The sequence below is a fragment of the Pseudorasbora parva genome, chromosome 4 (assembly GCF_024679245.1).
Source record: "Pseudorasbora parva isolate DD20220531a chromosome 4, ASM2467924v1, whole genome shotgun sequence".
Classification (NCBI taxonomy): Eukaryota; Metazoa; Chordata; class Actinopteri; order Cypriniformes; family Gobionidae; genus Pseudorasbora; species Pseudorasbora parva.
Window position 1 is genome coordinate 37742503 of NC_090175.1, and position 19757 is coordinate 37762259.

The 19757-nt window shown below is 36.7% G+C and overlaps 1 protein-coding gene across 1 annotated transcript in view; it reads right to left on the reverse strand.

The window, feature by feature from the left end:
* The window catches only part of slit2 (slit homolog 2 (Drosophila)), a 108791-nt gene that overhangs the window by 19894 nt on the left and 69140 nt on the right, over positions 1-19757 (reverse strand). The window contains 20 exon segments of the mRNA XM_067441678.1: positions 1352-1476; positions 1852-2015; positions 3396-3467; positions 3573-3644; positions 4050-4121; positions 5732-5800; positions 6052-6184; positions 6437-6603; positions 7672-7815; positions 8030-8173; positions 8271-8345; positions 10267-10417; positions 13161-13184; positions 13604-13666; positions 13669-13752; positions 13755-13765; positions 14624-14767; positions 16086-16157; positions 17991-18062; positions 18154-18225. Of these exon segments, the coding sequence (XP_067297779.1) occupies positions 1352-1476; positions 1852-2015; positions 3396-3467; positions 3573-3644; positions 4050-4121; positions 5732-5800; positions 6052-6184; positions 6437-6603; positions 7672-7815; positions 8030-8173; positions 8271-8345; positions 10267-10417; positions 13161-13184; positions 13604-13666; positions 13669-13752; positions 13755-13765; positions 14624-14767; positions 16086-16157; positions 17991-18062; positions 18154-18225 (1930 nt within the window).

The following is a 19757-nucleotide window of genomic DNA, read 5'->3' on the forward strand; positions in this document are numbered from 1 at the left end:
ATTTTGAATACACTCATTTCAAACACTGTCTTCATTTCAAAAATGTATTTTGTTTATAAACGCAAAGGTTTTGATTTTAAAAACATTCCTAAATTCAGTTCATATTTCTAACAAACGAAATTCAAAGCCAAAATAATGAAAAAAGAAGAAAGAAAAGTTACCACCATGCAAATTCAAAAAAATTATTTTTTATCCTTCTTATCCTATCCTTCCATTAAAAAGAATGGCCATTGCTGTGCTGGGATATACACAAACTTACCAACATACGTTGCATACTTTTGGAATGACTTATCAAGGGGGAAAAAACGTTTTAGACAAATAACAGCAGTTAATGTAAATGCTGTCATTTTGCAATCGTCTTTTATCGACATTTAGCAGCCTAAATATTGCAAAGGTTTTGTACAAATCTGTAATGGAAAAGGCCGATAATGGCCAATAATGGCCAATAATTTGCATGTCCTGCCACTCTTTTTTCGCAGCTAAAGAATCCAGTCATATGTTCTACATAATGTCTGGAGAAAGTTTCTGGCTACATGCTGTCTCCCATGCAGAGAGTTCTCTTTTCTCCTCGTGTATTGAAAGTTACAGATTTAAACATTTCTCTTTTTTCTCATTTCTTTATCCCAATCAAATGTTACTATCGATATAGCCTCTGATATCTTACGGCCCAACTGACGCCAGTCCAATACATTCTTCCTCTTCATCTTCGCTCAGTTGTAGATTAGGGATATTATCCAGTTTTATTATGCCGCTTTCATCATCGCATAAGTAAGTAGCCACACTTCCCTTGGAGGGCGGGGCAATAACAAGCCAGCTTGTCCAGTATGCAAATATACACGGACAATGACATCCCAACTGCAAGCTAGAATCTCCGAAAAACAAGCCAATTTCAACCTCAAAATACACGCTTTTAAATATATCAATACTGCTATCTCAAACACGGAGAGACTTCTTCGTGATTTCCACTAACAGATTCTGCAAAAAAGTGAAAATCACCAATTTTGAAAAATAAAAAATGCTTTTTTTTCTCATTTTGCTCGAAAGTAGAACTGCCGACTTGTGTCCCAGGTTTCTTAACAGCCATATGTATATATATGTATATATATATATATATATATATATATATATATATATATATATATATATATATATATATATATATATATATATATATATATATATAATTTAGTTGCCATTTTAACTGCCTACCAGGTGAAAAGTCTACTGTCTTATTAATATACTTTCTCAAACAAACACACACACAATCTTGTCTTGTACTACTGTATCACAAAGATGAGTTCTGTGTACAAAGTTTAAGATATTTTTGTGTGTGTATGTAGTGTTTATGTACCTTAAAACCATATGGACAGGTGCATCGGTAAAAATCAACGGGATGGTTACTGCAGGTTCCATCATTCTTGCATGGATTGGATAAACAAGGGTTACATTTAGCCAAAATGCTCACATCCACTGGACCTATGTAAAATACAGATAGAAAAAGAAATGATACAGCATGTTAAAAAACAAACAAAGACATAACAGCCACAGACTTATACAAACACAGATAGGATTGAACAGGTAAGGCGTCACAAAACTAAAACAGGTCAAAGGTCACTTTAAACTTGAGGAAAAGTTGGGTGGCAGATAGAGGGGGCCGGGGTTTATGAGCTCACACTGGGCTCTGATTGGCTTCCTTACCTGGCACAGGAAAACCACAAGTCCCCGGCACCTCTAAAAATGTACCAATCAAATCACATTACTTTCAAAACATCTGAGCATATAAACTAGAGTAAGTACCAATGCCCTCTCTGTGTCATGATCAGTGACTCCGAAGTGCAAGGGTAGGTTTACCTGTGCACGTGAATTTCTTGGAGGGTGTTGTCAGCAGTAGTTTGTCGGTCATCTCTCCAGGACCGGTACAGCGTGCGATTCCAGGCTCCTTGTAGCCGCTCTTTACCCAGTCAGAGAGCCACTGCATGTGACAATCACAGTATAGAGGGTTTGCTCCCAGAGCCCTGCAGAAAACACCAAGAACACATTAACAACCTTCTCCAAAAAATGTGGATGATAAAATAATCAGACATCAAACATGATATGAAAGGTATATTGTGGCGAGGTTGACAAGCGAGAGACATGGGAGGAGCGGACGAAACCGGTGCGTGATTGAGAATGAGCATCACCTGCGAGGCACACTGGTCTCGAGTCCTCTCATGACACTAGTGAAGCAAGAGACAGGACCAGGCCTGGATTTATGTTGTGTTGTGTTTTGTTTATTTTTTATTTTGTGTGTTCGTGGCAGTCGTCCATGAGGGGCTGCTCGTATTGCTTTCATTTTGTTTGTTTTATTTTTAGTCTTTTAAATGTTCGCCGGTTCCCGCCTCCTTCTTCCCATAAACAAAGAACTGAATTACGTTGTAGCCAAAACCCGGGAGGAAGGAGGGACATACTGGCGGAGAGCTCTCGCTGTTGAGGGGGATCGCGGTGCTGAGGAGTTCGGGGAGCGTGGATGAATGAAGACCGAGAGGGGCTGTCCAAGGCGATGGTGAAGCAAGTGAAGACTGCCTTGGGTTGAGGTGGGATGGCGGCCGTACTAGAGGGAGGAGGAGTCACCGCCGGCCAGGGCGGTGTGCCTAACAGGTGACGCTCATTCTAAATCACACACCAGTCTCGCTCGCTCCTCCCGCGTCTCCTACGTCTCTCACTCATCAACCTTGTCACATAATTTCCTAGGGAGCTGTCACGCCTCAGATCATCAAGTTCTAATAGAGTTTGAGTTTGATGGGGGGGAGGAGGTAGTTCCTTCATGCTCTGGTTGGCTGTCATTGTGATAATGCCCACCTATCACATTCCCTAGTCCACAAATAAGCCTAAAGTTTTTAAACCTGTGGAAATGAGAAGACTGATTATGGAGTTTACAACTCATGCAACTGAACATCACTACTTCTGGTTACTTCATGGCACACAAAAGAGTCTCTGAGTGAGCAAGTTTTTTTAGAGCCCTCACTATTTTTAAAGCAATGGGAAATTAAAATTACTTTCATGTAATTTGGTTTTAATAAATTGTATTTTGATAAAAAGATATAAAAATATTATGATATTGGCTGCCTGACAGTCTCCTGTGTAAGGTAATGTGTAGATTTGTTCTACTCGGCTGTCAGTCATAATTACACTGGTGAAATTGATCCATGAGAATTATAAAAAAGGGGCCATCGTGGGAGACCAAGAACTCAACCAATCTGTGGCTCCAGAGCCCCAAGTTCAGACAAAGAAAGTGTTTCAGTGTGTCTGTGTGTGAGTAAAGAAAGAACCAAAGTACATCCAGCTGTCAAAACCTATTTGGTGCACTCATAAGTGCTTGTGTGTGTGTATGTGTGTGTTCATTCCGAGGTACTTACAGGTGGGAGAGCGAGGACAGATCTTTGAAAGCTCCATCTGGGATCACAGCAATATCATTACCATGAAGAGACCTGCAGAGAGAATAGAGAGATGAAGCTATCCAAGAGAATCCAAAACACATAAATCAAAGTCTAATAGCAAACACACACACACACACAACCCAAAAAGATACTCACAACAGCCGCAGAGATTTGAGGCCGTCGAAAGCTTTTACAGGAATACACCTCAGTCTGTTGTAGCTTAAAATTCTGGGATGAAACAAAAAATATTATAATAATTGCAAAAACATATATTTACACAGCCATACAAAATAAATAAATAATACAAATAAATAAAGTGGATTTTGCAACTTCTGAAATAAAGGACTAAAATATATTAAAATAACAGGATAATTAAATTAACTTCAAAAATAAGTTAAGAAAAAGTGTCTAAAATTCTATGGCAAAATGACTTATTCACACGTCTAAATGTAAACCAAATTACAGTTTTTTCATACACTTAAGTGTACTTATCATTTCAAGAACTATGAAATTGTTAAAAATCACACACGCACAATGCACAGCTAAAAACACACACAACAACACTAGTGTTTGCACAAAAAAAAACCCCACACAGACACACAATCCGAAGCCATAAATTATGTTGACACTCACAGGGTAAGAAGCTCGGACATGTTACTGAAGCTGTGGTTGGACAATGTGCTGATCTGGTTATTACTCAAATCACTGCAAGAAAACACACATACACATACACACACACACACACACACATATGCACACGCACGCACGCGCGCACACGCACGCACGCACGCACGCACACACACACACACACACACACACACACACACACACACACACAAAACAAAAAACAAAAAAACAAAGGCAGAGTGTTATAAGCCACAAGAAAATCAGACACTTAAAGCCAACATTTATGGCACATAGCAATAACAAAATTATGCACCGCATTAAAAAGAAAAAGATTCTTTATATTTAAGATAATTTAATTCATTTTGTAATTCACATGAGCTGTCTCTGTCAGGACCACTGTTGTCGAAGATGATTGATTGACTTTCAGCTTACAGTTTGAATTGGCGGTATGGTTGTGTTCTGGGCCCCAACTCCCTGCACATCCATGCAGCCAAGCATTGATAAGAGCAGGGAGGGAAGCAATAACTCCCCTTAGGGTAAACAGAACAGAACTAACATAATGTATTGCAGATATCATTAATGTCGATATTAAATAATTTGTGATTTAAGGGGAATCAGAATACAAAATCCTGACTGGACGAGAGAAGGACCTGGGGGTGGAGGAGGGTAAATGAGCTCTGGAGAAAGCGCTAGCTTCGGATAATTTTGAAGGAGCTTATATAGTATGTATGCTGTGCTAGACGTCGTATTCCTATAGGTAGACGTGATCAGCTGATCAGGCTTGACTAACGTGACCTGCCAGAATTTTTTTTATACTGAATTACTACATATACTAACTTAATCAAAGCCAAACTGACCAGAGCTGAATGGAGTTTTACTGCAACCAAAAATAAAGTAAAAAAATAAACTATTGCAGGTATAAGATATTTAAAAATGGACCTAAACTGCAATATTACACTTTAAATTAGATGATTCAATGCATGGCAAAAGACAATGTACACATGTGAACTTCCATGTTAGGACATTTAGACGGCTGAACTTATCAGTGCAGTGAGTTTTAAACCTGCAAACAGCAAACACAAAGCATGTACAATAGTTATGTGTTAAGCCGTAATGTGTGTAAGTCATAATACAATACACAGAAGCATTCAACAGCCATGATGCATTGCTTCACTTGAATTGACTTTTGTGTTCAGGTGTGATTTATTAGCCTATTTAATTTGCATTCATAAAAGTAATACAGTATGGTAAAATATAATAAAAATCATTTTCAGACCTATAAAATATTAAAAACAATATTTAATATTTTTTCCATGTCCATACAATAACTTCACACACTAATGTAGACTAAAGAAATTAGCAATCACTAAATACTTAACTCATGTTTAATTGATGAATTTGCATGTATAGTGATGTTTTTTCATTAGTGCTTAATTCATTTGTTATGTATGGTTGAGATGGGATATTGTGGATCACTCTCAGTGCAGGAAAGAAAATGTGCAAATGCCACACACAAAAAAATTTCTAAACATTTGCATTTTCTGGCATTGGCAGGATGAGAAAATGAATCAAACACCATATGTACAGGCTAACTCTGCCGGTTTACCACTGGCTAGTTTTAAAGGGGCAGAGCCCTGATAACAGTAAACTATTTGTGATTGGGTGACTCCAAAGAGGGCTGTACCTACATGAGGGTGAGGTGTTTATAATTGGATAGTTCCAGGGGGACTTGCGTAAACTGGTTGCCATCGAGATAGCTATCAGAAAAAGACAAACAAGTTATTACTCAAACACAGAGGAAATAGCACATTAGCAACAGTGTAATATGAGAAACTTCAAAGATGTATATACAGCAGCCGTGTTGTTTCAGACATCAAGTATGTTTTTGGATGCAGCTGGGTTTATAAAAAGGTGTGCCTGGATCAGATAAGTTTTTTTTTTTTTTAATGACCATTTATTATAAAATTGCTGTGAGGTTAGAGACCATAGTGTGTTTGTGTACACTCACAGTTCTGTAACGTCTTTAGGAATGCCCTTGGGTAAAACCTTTAGTCCTTTATTACTGCAGCGCACCACCGTATCCAAACATGAACACTCGGCGGGACAGCGAGCCAGCGGTGAGCAGCTATTCTCATCATTACCTGCACACGCACAAAGAGAAAATTAATCATTTATCAGAAGTAGCGAATAATCAAATTCAAAATGAGCTTTTCGATGTGAAGATATGCCAGGGTGATTGTTATTGTAAGCTTGTTTGTGTAAAAGAAAGATAACACTGAGCTATGCTCAAGTTAGCATAACAGATCTTATCAAAGCCATATTAAGAGCTAGAAACAAGATCTTTTAACACACACGCATACATACTTAACACCCCCACACGCTCATAGCCGTACCGTCTTCGCAGGCAAAGTCTTGTACGGCTACATCTTGAATAGGGATCTCTTTTAGAAAGTAGGGGCTCTGACAGCGGGGGTTGCCCGTGACAATCCGTTTCTTACGGAGCCATTCCCCCAGCCAAGCAAGATGACAGTTACAGTTAAATGGATTGGCCAGCAAGTTCCTGTGTGATTGCATAAAGAAAAAAATATGTAGCAAATATTTAGCAAATCATTCCACAAACAAATGCAGTGTTCCAAAAACTAATGAGCTGCCTACACTCTTAAAAACAATGGTTTGAAAAACGTCTCTGTTAGAGTAATTTTCTGCTCGTTTGACACTTTGCAAAAACACAACCTTGTTTCTACAACGACTTTCAGCATGTTTTCTATAACAACGTCTGACATTTATGTTTTTCATTGCTTTAAGAAAGTCACATAAACCATGCAAAATCTATTTCTATAAACCATGCAAAATCTGATCAGAGCAGTCAGACTGAAATTAATAGGATTTCAAACCACATATGAATGTGGCTTGAAATGGATTTGTAAAAATCACATTTCATGTGATTTTTTGCCATTTACATTTGCTAAATCTGATTGGATTTCAGTCGGATTTGCATATAAATCGGATTTGGACTGACAGTCTGAATGGGTCTCATTCACTAAGCTTGTGTAAGCACACATTTGTGCATCAAATGTGCGTATGAATGATTTTAAGAACAAATCACAATTCACCAATGATTTCGTAATCTCTTTTTTTTTGGTCTAAATTTATTAAAAAATATAGGAACAACTGAAACCACAAGTATGGAAAAATAACTTACTTTGTATGGCTTTTTAATCATGTTAAGAAGTTATATTTCATCACTATAAGCACATTGAAGTATATTGTAGTAATTGTATTATATAACCCAATTTTTTAAATCATATAATGAAAATATTAAATAATACAATTTAATTTAATATTATATATAACATTGACAGGCGATAAAAATCCACCCAACTTTAACAAGCTTAAAGATCATTTAACGTCTCAGACAATAACACGTCAGTGTGCACCTACAGGATGCTATAGTGCGTTGGTAAGGAGACTAATACAGTTATCTTTTCTTTATCGTTAGCTTTCTTGGTGTGAATAGGCCTTAAAGGTTAGGTCACCTATTTATTTCAGTAGCATGGCAGTTTACTCTTTGCAATTTGGAACAGCACTGAAAAAACACTTTGTTATTGCTGTGGGTCTTGATACTCACAATGTGGAGAGGGAATGCAGTGTGTCAAAGGCTCCCGGGGACATGGAGGTGATCAGGTTATCATAGAGGGAGAGCAACCTCACAGAACTCAGACCAGTAAAACTACCATTATTGACACAGCTTATCTTGTTACTCCTCAACATCCTACAAATGACAAACACACAAATGATCATTTAAAACAGCCAGATGCTATTGGTTTGGAACACACAAACCAATATGCACACACCTAAGATATTTTTGTCAGTATCTGTATTCACTACCCTGACGTTTTGCAATGTTCCTCAGAAAATTGATTCATATTTGTGATTCAGTAAGGAGCTAAGATGTACATGCATGTTCAATCAAAGTGAATACTCACAGTACGCGGAGACCGCTGAGGCCTTTCAGCATGCTGTAGTGGACACCCTCTAAGCGGTTGCTGGTCAGTATGAGTTCATTTACTCCACTGGCACCCTCAAATGTGCCCTCCTCAATATCTGTGATTTTATTGTTACTAAGGTTTCTGTAAAACAAAGCAAGTTACCATGGCAATTAAAGTACTGTAATGATGGTCATTTGAACTGTATAATGACAGATGACAAAGACAGAGAGAGACTTACATTTTGCGCAGTTGAGGAAGCTTCTTAAAGATTCCTGTAGCCTCCAGCACTGTAAATTCATTATTGTTCAAGCGGCTGCATGGAAAACAAATCAAACACACAACTAAATTAATAAATCTGTATGCGTTTATATGTTTATAAGTGATAATGTAGAGTAGAGTTGACTTTTTGAGTAGATTTTAATTTAATTGTATTATTTAATTGTATTATTCACCAATAAACTTTTGTAGTATTTTGTAGTGCACAAGCGGATGTTCATGAAGTTTTAAAGAGATAGTTCACCCAAAAATTACAATTATGTCATCAATTACTCACCATTTAGTTCCAAACCTACAAGACTTTCATTAATTTTTTTAATGAATGGCATCTACGCTAATATTACTCTCGCAGTTTATCCCGAGGTTTACCATAGTCAGCCGGATCCGGGCCGTATCCATAACAGATGCGCTTAGACATGACCACAACGTGTCAGCAGCGTGTCAACTAGACTATCCTCTGTGAAAGCCTCATCGACACAACACGTTTTTTGTTTTTGTCACAACAAAGGATTTTTTTCTCTGTAGAGATGAAATGTTATCAAAATGATTCCTGTCACACGAATCCGCGGAAACAACTAGAAGTGCTATATTATGCATGCCGGACAAGTACCGGTGTCACTTTATAAAGAAAGACTATGTGCCCGTGCACATACAGTACGCATTCAAACACGCATGCCTATAGACCAAACACTTAATGCACACATATCCCGGGGTACATGTAATCACCATTTTCATAGATTCACTTTTTTTTACACTGAGATAATGGTATTGTTTTCAAAACTTGCACTTTGAAACTTTCTCAGGCCACCAAATGCTGTTGTCTTGTGAATGACGACCAGAATGCATAAAAGCTTTCTTTTTTCAATTGAAAACGTTGTGAAAGCATATTAGTTAATAACTAATGATTTTTAAAACAAAACTGAATCAATCAAAAACTTAAGCTGGACAATGGCTGTCTTCTAGAGCGGCTGTACAGCCAAAACAATATTTGTTGCATTAATTCCCTATTATCACTTTAAAGCTGCTTTGAAACAATCTGTTTTGTATAAAGCACTATATAAATGAAGGTCACTTGACTTGACAAATGACAATAGTTTTAATGAAACCTGAGAGATTTCTGTCCCTTCACTGAAAGTCCATTCCCCTTAAATTTGATGCTTCGAAAAGTTCATAAAGACAATGTAAAAGTAATCTATATGAATCAAGCGGTTTAATCCTAGTCTTTTAAAGATTCTTAATGGCTTGCTTTATATGGTGAAAACTAGGCTTTTATTCACATATATACAGCGATCAGCATGCATAGAAATAGAGCACATTGAATAAGGTAAACAGAAGCTTAACAGTACTTGTTTGACACATGAGAAAATTATGACAACATTTTAATTTTTGGGTGAACTATCGGGTGAACTATCTGCCCGGATCAAATTCAAAGCTCTGACTCTTGCTTATGGATCTTTCACAAGCTCGGCACCAGCATACTTCGACTCACTCCTACGAGTCTACACCCCCACCAGAAGCCTTCGCTCAGCTAACGGGCGGAGACTTGTGGTACCATCACAGAGAGGCATGAAATCCCTCTCCAGAACTTTTTCTTTCATTGTTCCTAGTTGGTGGAACGATCTTCCATCCTCCATACGCACGACAGAATCACACGCTTCATTCAGAAGACAGGTAAAAACACATCTCTTCCGTGAGCACTTAAGCTTATCATAAAAATAAAAAAAACATTCTCTAAACTCTTCCTCCACTACTTTTTCTTTTTTCCTTCCCTTTTCTGGTTTTTGCTACTTTGAGTAGTATACAAATCTTGGTATTTAGGGCACTTTTTGCGTTTCTTTGCCTCTTCTTGACAGATCGCTTCCTGTACTCCTGAGTTGTAAGTCGCTTTGGATAAAAGTGTCTGCTAAATGCATAAATGTAAAATGTAAATATTCCTTTAAAATGAGAGAGACACTCACAGTTCTGCTGTATATTGAGGTATGTGGTCTGGGATCTTGGTGAGCTTTTGTCCAGAGCAGTCCACTGTGGTTCCTTCACAGCGACATTTCTCTGGGCAGGCCAGGTCAGCAAAGCAATCCCCACTTAGCTTCGATCGGTAGTCTTCCACGCCTATATACATAACCATACACATACAAACACACACACCATTACACACCACACACAATCACAAAAAAATAGTGTATGAGAGAAAGAGAGGACAGACGGAAAGAGAGAAGACAATAAGTAAGATTAAAGAAGTCTGGGCAGAAAGGTAGATTGGTAAAAGTAAAGGATCACTGGTAGGGAGGACATTAAATGTTAATTGTGCTAGACAAGAGGAAACTCAGTTATCACCATGGCAACATGCTATCAGTATTATCACTCCTAACACATAAAGCCATGCTGACATAGTAGCCATGACTTTTGGAGTGTTTGCACACACACACACACACACACACACACACAAGGGGGACCATACACACATTCTTAACTTCACTTTCATTCAAAGAGTGACAAAAAAAACCTTCAAATACACACACACACACACACACACACACACACACACACACACACACACACACACACACACACACACACACACACACACACACACACACACACACACAACAAAGGTTGTCTCTTGTTGCTTGCCATGCTGTAGATGCTGCAAGACCTTCCATGGTGCTTGACAGAACCATGTATTAGTCCGAGTCTGCAACCACATGGTTAGATCAAGCACAAAGGAAAACCCCGCTGAATTTCCTCCACAAGACACAAAGAGAGAGAAAGAGAGAAAAAGAAACAAAGGATTGAGAGATAAAGAATGAGGTACTACTTTGTTTAGCTGGGATAAACTAGTAGGAATAGTGAAGAGAGAGAACAGAGAGAGGAAAGATGCCCCGGGGAAAAAAAGAGAAGAGAGAAACGGAAGAGTGTGGAAGGAACATTGCAGCTTTTGTACAGTAAAGAAACATGAACCAGCATATATACACAACATCAAACACACACATACACATTCAATTTACATTGTGTGCTTAATAAACCTCTGAGCACGTTTGCACATATATTTGGGTTCCTGGTCTGTGATTGGCTGGGATTAAGGTTAAGGGGGAGGGGCTTGTTGGGGGACGTCTTACTGGTTTTGTGTCAGTTACTTACACTTATTGATATGATGAATTCCTGAGTGTTTGTGCGAGAAAGGAAGAGAGAGAATATGTAATACACAAACACTCAAACACTCACACTGACGAATGCTGGAATACCTGTGTTTCAGATCCATGCCACCGTGTGCAGTTTGTGAGCATGCACACAGCAACCGTGACACTGATCAGGCTGGTGACAAATTAATATTAGCGCCATTTGTGTGCTTGCTTATCTAACAGCTTGCTAAAATAGGCCATACTGTATTATTCATTTAGTTTAAAACACAAAAAAAGTTTGGGTTCGGTTTTTAGATGTTGAATAAAAGTAAAAAAAAAAAAATTGATCAAAAGTGATAGTTCTATCAGTAAAACAATTATTGCAAAAAAGTATATTTCATACAAAATGCTATTCTTTTGAACCTCCTATTCATCAAAGAATCTTGAATTTATCACAGTTTCCACAAAAATATTAGTAGTGCAGCGAAATATTTCTTAAGCACCAAATCCACATAATTATTGAAGGATCATGTGACACTGAAGACTGGAGCAAAAAAAGGAATAGATTACATTTTAAAATATAGGCAGCAGCTATTTGCACAATAGATGCAATTACACTAAGTGCAAATAGTGATAGATGCTATTTACACCATATAAAAGTAGCAGTTCTTTGCAATAAAAATAGTGATTACATTTAATGTATACTTTATTTTGACATATACACACTATTTGCACCTGAGTATTGTTGTACATTAACAGGATACAATAATAATAGAGTGTAAATGATTAGATTTATTCATTATTATATGGGTGCCACCTTAAAATGACAATAAAAGCCACACAATACACCTACCCCTACCCAATAAATGCTGTTATTATTATTAAACATTTTATGAGGCACTTTATTTCCACATTTGGAACATTTTCTTAATTTTTATTGAAAGTAAATGCCTTTCCGATGTGATTTTTGATGAGAAAGGAGAGAAGAGAAGCTTTGCAAAAGGCAGATTTAAACCTGTGTTGATTGCGTCAAAACAATGAACAATTAGCCATGCTCTTTTCTGATTGCCCTACTAAAGATGTTGAATTATGAACGTTTTATTAAATGTTGTTTGGCACAACCAGGTATTGTTAGGTGGAGCTAGTGCGAATAGCACTTGCCAACAAGGTACACTATTTGTACTTGGTGTGAATAGAAGCTCTGTAAAAGATATTAAAATAAAACAAAGTTATTGTAAGCATAAGAGACTTCTTGCAAGTAATTTAAAATCTTACCGAGCCCAAACATTTGAATGGTAGTGTAAATGATAATAAGATAAATGCTAATTTCAGTTCAAGAATTTAATTATTTTAATGAGACATTTGCTTCATTTTAATATCAGGGCAGTTTTATCACCCTGACATTTGAATCTTCAAAACAACTAAATTAATTTAAAACTAAATAAAAACAGGTTATTAAGAGTGTATATGCCTCTTTTTTTGTTGCATTTTTAAATATAAATTATTAGATTCTAAAAAAAAAAAACAATAAAAGAAAAAAAGTATTGTCATTGACAAGAAAACATTGTAAGCTGCTCTTCTATAAAAACACAGCAAAATTTTCAGGAACTTTAATGGTGCTCAAAAGTTTGTTTCATCTGCATTATAATGTGTGTGAGATTTGCATGCATTAGTATGTCCAAAAGCTTTTATGTAGTACACACACAAAGAAAATGTTTAGCAGTTGAACATACCTGGTATAAAGTATTGCTCTTTAGCTATACAAAGAAAGATATACAGATAACTGAGAGGAGAGCTGTGTGTAGATCAATAAATGAATATGAATATTGATCAAAAAATCCTGCTCATTTATAACCCCACAGCGATCGATACTCAACTGACAGACAGTAAACTAATAATACCCCCACACACACACACATTTGCATTCTGATTTATAATGTGCTTGGACAGGAGAAGATACTCATGCTGAGACCCTAGGAACTGCGTATATGTCTGTATAAGTGAAAGCTGACTAAGATGTTTTCACCATTAACAACACACATTCTCACTGACGTGACGTCCACTGTTGGAACGGACAGAAGAGCCGGGTCAATCGACTCAGCGTCTGTGAGCAAGTCGGGCAAATAACCAATAATTAAACATATATGCAAATACCCAAGTGCATGTGTGTATGTACCTGAACAGCGGAACTTTTTGCTCTTGATCTGGCCAATGCGTTTGTTAGCAAGACGGCGGGGACTGTGCATCGCGCTCCGCTGGTCTCAATCGGGTTGTCTTGCAGGTAGTCAGCTAACCACTTCAAATGGCAGTCACACATGAAGGGTTCTGGGCCAGATGACTGATAAACAGAATTAAACGTATTTAAATTGTGAATGACAGTAATAGATAACGCGTTGCAGTTTCTTGACAAACAAAAAAAAGTACACTCACATTTTTACCCCCAATCTACAGATTAGCCTGAAATATGACTGTGTGAAATGTATCATACATGTTCTAAAATTCTATTCCAGGTTTTTTTTTTTAAAGTTCCCTCAAATATAATGATCCAAGAGACCTACAGTACATTCAAACAATATAAAGCAAGAATGTATTTTTAATGCTTAGACATTTTCTTATTGTCTTTGCACTAAAATAATTAATTTGATAATACTTGTTTTATTATATATATAATATATATTAAATATTAATGATGAATATAGTTGAATCTCATGATTTACAACCAGTCTTTAGAAAGCAAAACACAAAAATTCAGTCAATTTATATATATATATATATATATATATATATATATATATATATATATATATATATATATATATATATATATATATATATTAATTTATCACCTTTTAATTAATTTAATAATTAAAAGATAAAAGATAAATTAATTTTGATTAATTTATCACCTTTAGTTGAAAAATTAAAGACAATGTAAAAAAAAAAAAAATTATATATATATATATATATTTTTTTTTTTTACATTGTCTTTAATTTTTCAACTAAAGGTGATGATACCTAGGGCAATCGTTTGATCAATGTTGCTGAGCATTGCCATCAACAGGCAACCATGTGATACACAAGGCCCACTACCGATCTAAAGTATCAAAATAGATATGAGTTGCCTAAAGTGCCCAAGCTACATTGCTCGGCAACATTGCTCAAAAAATACCTTAAACATCACCTTATTGTTACTCACAGTGTTTGGATGGCTCGGAGGGAAGAGAAGGTTCCCTTTGCGATGGTCTGGAGTTTGTTGTCATAAAGTGACAGAAGATTTAGATTCTGCAGGTCTTGGAAAGAATCTACACGCAAACAATTGATCTTGTTCGCATTTAGCAACCTGTTGGGATAAACATGTGACATTTGGCATGTGACATTTTACACAAATCTCTCAGGCAAACAGGAAAATCTATACATGCGATTTAAATTGCGATATTACAAATGCCATTTACAAATAGATTAACATTTATAGACAAACAAATGAGCAAGACTTAAAACAATATCCTCCGTGGTCTCCAGACTCATTTACAGTGCCTAATGGGAGAACAAAGTTGTGAAAAAAGGCTTTTGTGAGGCTTTTTCTTTTTACAAAGCAGCTTTTGTATAAACAGAATGTATGCTCTGCAAATCGATACAAATGTGCGTGTGCTTGAGTTATTGGCCCAAAACTTTTATATTTGTGAGCATACACAAATGTCAGTTGAGTTTCTCACAAATGTGAGTTGTAATTCATGAGTGCAAGAGTGAGTACATTCTATCTACATTCACTTTCAACATGGTCTGAGCATGTGTAACAGTACTGTTATGTAGTAGCACCAAATGCTTATAGTCTTGTTAAACCCCTATAAATACTTGGATTAACAAGCATTTCCTAAACATACTCCCCCCCGACACACATAGCGGAAGTGTGTGGTATGTGTGTGAATTTATGTCCAGTTGTGCTGTCTGTCATGTAAATGGATGAGACTTATTCCTATCCTCACAGTACACACAGACATATGTTTGTATCTATTGTTTTCATAGTGATTTTACTAGAACTTTAGAACCAAGTTTATACTGAAATAAAATAATTTTGGTGAGGTATAAGCTTTGTGTCAAATATCTGAGTGGAAATGCAGCCTAAGTTGTTCCAAACCTGTATAAATACCTTTGTTCTGCTTAATACAAAAATGAAGAATGTCAGTGACCAAACAGTTGATGGACCCCATTAACTTCCAAAGTATTTTTTTTTCCATACTATGGAACTCAATGGGGCCCATCAACTGTTTGGTTAACCATATTCTTCTTTGTGTTCAGCAGAAGAAAGAAATTCATACAGGTTCCGTACTTTTTTGGAACAATTTTGAATAAAGGAATGTGTTTATTAGCATTTACCTGCATGTGGTATTTCAGTTGATATGGAGAATTACTGCTATTGGTATCAACTTCTGAAATGTTGTTATCTTGACAACTCTATACTGAGGTAATGATATTTCCCTGCACAAACACCTTTCTACATTATTAGATTTTAATTAAGACATTATTTATTATGTTTATTAGGCCATTTTCCAATGGCTGGTCCGCATAATTGGCAAAACCCGACCCACCCACACACACAAATAAACGCCCTGCCTTCATGGCATTTTCAAGCATAAATTCACAGAATGTGCATTACTCACAGTAGCTGCAATGAGAATAGTCCATCAAAAAGGCCTTTGGGAAGTTCAGTGATTTTATTCCCATATAAAACCCTGAAAGGTATAAACACAAGGGAACGTTAAATAAAAGCAAAGATTAAAGATGTTCATTACCCACCCACACATAAAACCATTCATCAGAAATTGTTCCTCAAACAGAGCACAAGATGCACCACCACAAATCATCCCAGTGTAACCAGTGACGAATCATTTAAACACAAACAAAATTATGAGGACCCAGATTCATGAGGTAAAATCGTGAAAAAACATGTGCACAATAATCTTCTTATGATGAATATATCAATTACAGCTCATATTCATTACTTTATCTTAATGGTCCATAACGCTGCGCAAGCTGAGGTTGTTGTAAAAATGGGTGAGGAATATTGGGAAATTCAAGACTAATCTGTAAGAGCCACCATGCAGGGCTAAAATTTCTTGGCATTTTTATTTTAGAATGAATAATGGCATTGTGGCTTTGGCTATATGCTGATATCCAACATATGTGCAGGCCCACACAGAAAGCTCTGCAGAACGTCTGTCATTCACAATGTTGCACAAAGTTGTGCTCTTGTTTATTCATGAGATTCTTTTTCCTTATTTAATAATGCTTTCAGCTCCGAATCTGTGTGTAGCACACTCAATTTCTGCAGAATACCACAGATTTGTATACCATCATTTAAATATAAAAAAAGAGATCCTGCATTTGAGGTATTTCATTACTGTGATGTCATATCAGGACTTGCATGTGTGTGTTCGCTTATGTTACACATTGGATCACTCTTCTGGCTTGAAGTAGTGTTTTTTCAGGAGGACAGATTTTAAATGGCTGGCTGGTGTTCCTAAGAGGCTGGTCCAAAGGGAACGAGAGAGAGAGAGAGAGGGAGAACTGTTCCGCCCACTAAGTTCTGGCTCATTGGAACCCGGTCAGTAAAGTAAACCAAAGAAAACACAGAGACCAAGCAAGTAGGATATATACACCCCATCCCCTAAAAAAACACATACACATTTGCACACCGAAAATACCAGGCCAAAACTAATACCTTAATAGATTCGAGCAAGGGCTTATATTAGTGTGTTTCATACTCTAAGGCTGTATAGACATATACAGTATAAAGTTTCTTTAAAGTTTCAGTAAGTATAGTTTTATTTATCTCATTTGTCTTGGAATTCAGTTCAACAATATTGTTTATCCTGCAATCTTGTCTCATATATTGTCTCATTTTGGTGTGTGAAGCCATTTAATTACATCAAGAATTCAGTTGTGATTCAAATTTATTTTATTTAACAAATGGTGGACATCACAAACTTTTTAGTTTTGAAGCCTTCTTCAGTGTGTCTTGGATTTGTCATACTTCCTAAAATGAATCGCACTGTTGCAAATTCATACAAATTCGCCACTGTGTAAATTGTTTTCTCATGAGATGGGATTGAAAGTACTATTGTAAATTGTATGTAAACAGAGAACAATTACTCAGGTTGCCTCTAAAAGTTGTCATCTATTAAAATGACAGGTGTTCTGCAAATTTAAATGGTGGTAAATTGTTTTCTCATGAGATGGGATTGAAAGTCCTACAGTGTACTGTATGTAAACAGAGAACAATTACTGTCATCTAAGTACTGTCAAAATTTGTCATCTATTAAAATGACAGGTGTTCTCTATTCGAATGGTGGTTGGGTTGACTCAGACCCTGCAGGGATTTATCTGCTCTGTCCTCTAAAAGCTTGAATGAGTCAGATCATCAATAATTGAAAGAATGATGGAAGCTTAATATAACTCTTACATTCTCTTCTCACGCACACACACACACACACACACACACACACACACACACACACACACACACACACACACACACACACAAATATATATACGTATATACTCACAGAGAATTCAACGATCGGAGACTTTGAAAAGAGTCTGAAGCCAATTCAGTTATTTGATTATTACTTAAATCTCTGAAAAGAAGAGGAAAATTAGAGATGGATGAGAAATAAGAGTGTTTATGCGTGTTTGTGCAGGTATGTGTGCTCACACGGACACACTCACATTCTCCGCAGCCGTTTGTAAGGTGAGAATGCTCCTGGCGGAATAATCTTGATGGAGTTCTGCTCCAGTCGACTGTGAACAGAGAGGATAAACCAAATCAACAAATGGAAGGAACATTGCAGAGGGAATAATTCAAATCGCAAAAAGGTGAGGGTAACTAGAAAATGATGGGCACTGACAGCACTATTAAGGAGTTATTGGAAGAGCATGAGAATGATTGGTGATGTTGGGCCAGAAAACTAAAAGGAATGTGAAGATTTTGAATGCTTGATTTTTTATGTAATCTTTAACAATATTTTTTAGTTAAAATCTGCTTTTATAATACAGAAATGTAATACAATAAGAGGGGAACCAAGAGAAAGAGAATAGGAAAATCAATGTGTCAGGCACAAATGTAAGATTAATGTTAATATCTCTGGGATGGCTTTGTGTAGCATCTGCGTCTGTTTGCTGCACTTCCAGTTTGAGGCTATGATCATGTCTGCTAAGAACAAATCCAACATCTCTGTTCCATGAAAACTGAATTATAAACAGACCGACATTTTTACACTGCCTTAAAAGTGCACTCGGTATTTAAAAAGTAAAGACATTTACCCTAAAATAAAAGTACTTATGAAAAACAGATTTAAGATGGGATGAAGACTCATTGTATAAGTTATATTAAGACTGTATTTCTACAATTGTAAACCAAAACTGTTGGTTTTACTCGAGTCCACTTTTGACACATGCACACACATCAAAATAAAAACATTTTAGCATTGTAAAATTTATACACTTAAGAAATGTAATTCCTTATTTCTTCATTTTTTGTAATTGCAATTTCAAAATATGAAACAAGGTTAATGTTATGTTAGAGCAATAAAAGATAAATCAACATCAGCTGTAGCTTTCCCACCTGCCAAGTCAAGGCAGCAATAATTAAGAATCATAAATATATTATTCATTCAGTACTCTAGCATTCAAATGAATGCTATGCTTATTTATAACATCTCTCCATCTCACTGTCTCTCTCTGTCTTCCTCTCTCTAGATATCTGTTCTTCTCTTCGACAGTAAATATGTCATAAATCAGATAAGCTCTCCAAAGTTGACAGAGCATGAAAATCAGGCCCCCACATAGGTGGACAAACGCACGCACACACGCACACGCACACACACACACATTTCATTCAACCGAAGCCAAATGAGATAATCCGACTCATCTGCCAAGGCCTTGCAAGCGTCTTTCAGAGGAAGAAAAACGAAGGGATGACAGACAGAGAGGGAATAGAAGAAAAAAAGATAGACAATGACCCTGGCAGTGAGAGGCACAACAGTTAAAAAAAAGATGTGGCGTCTCAATCCAGACCCCATTGGCAGAGCGCTGGCCCTCAGAAGAGATGCCATTGATGAAATAAATCCATTTCCACACTGAATTAATGTGCATGACTTCAGCATGGCCTCCGTAGTTAAAATATTTGATACAGATACAACCCTCACTGTGTGTATGTGTGTGTGGAATGTGGAAGTTACATCTGTCAAAAAGGAGGCAGACTAGTGCCAACTTTAGTAAACAAATCCACCAATAGGCTACATTCAAGCTTACAGAAGACTGATGAAGATATA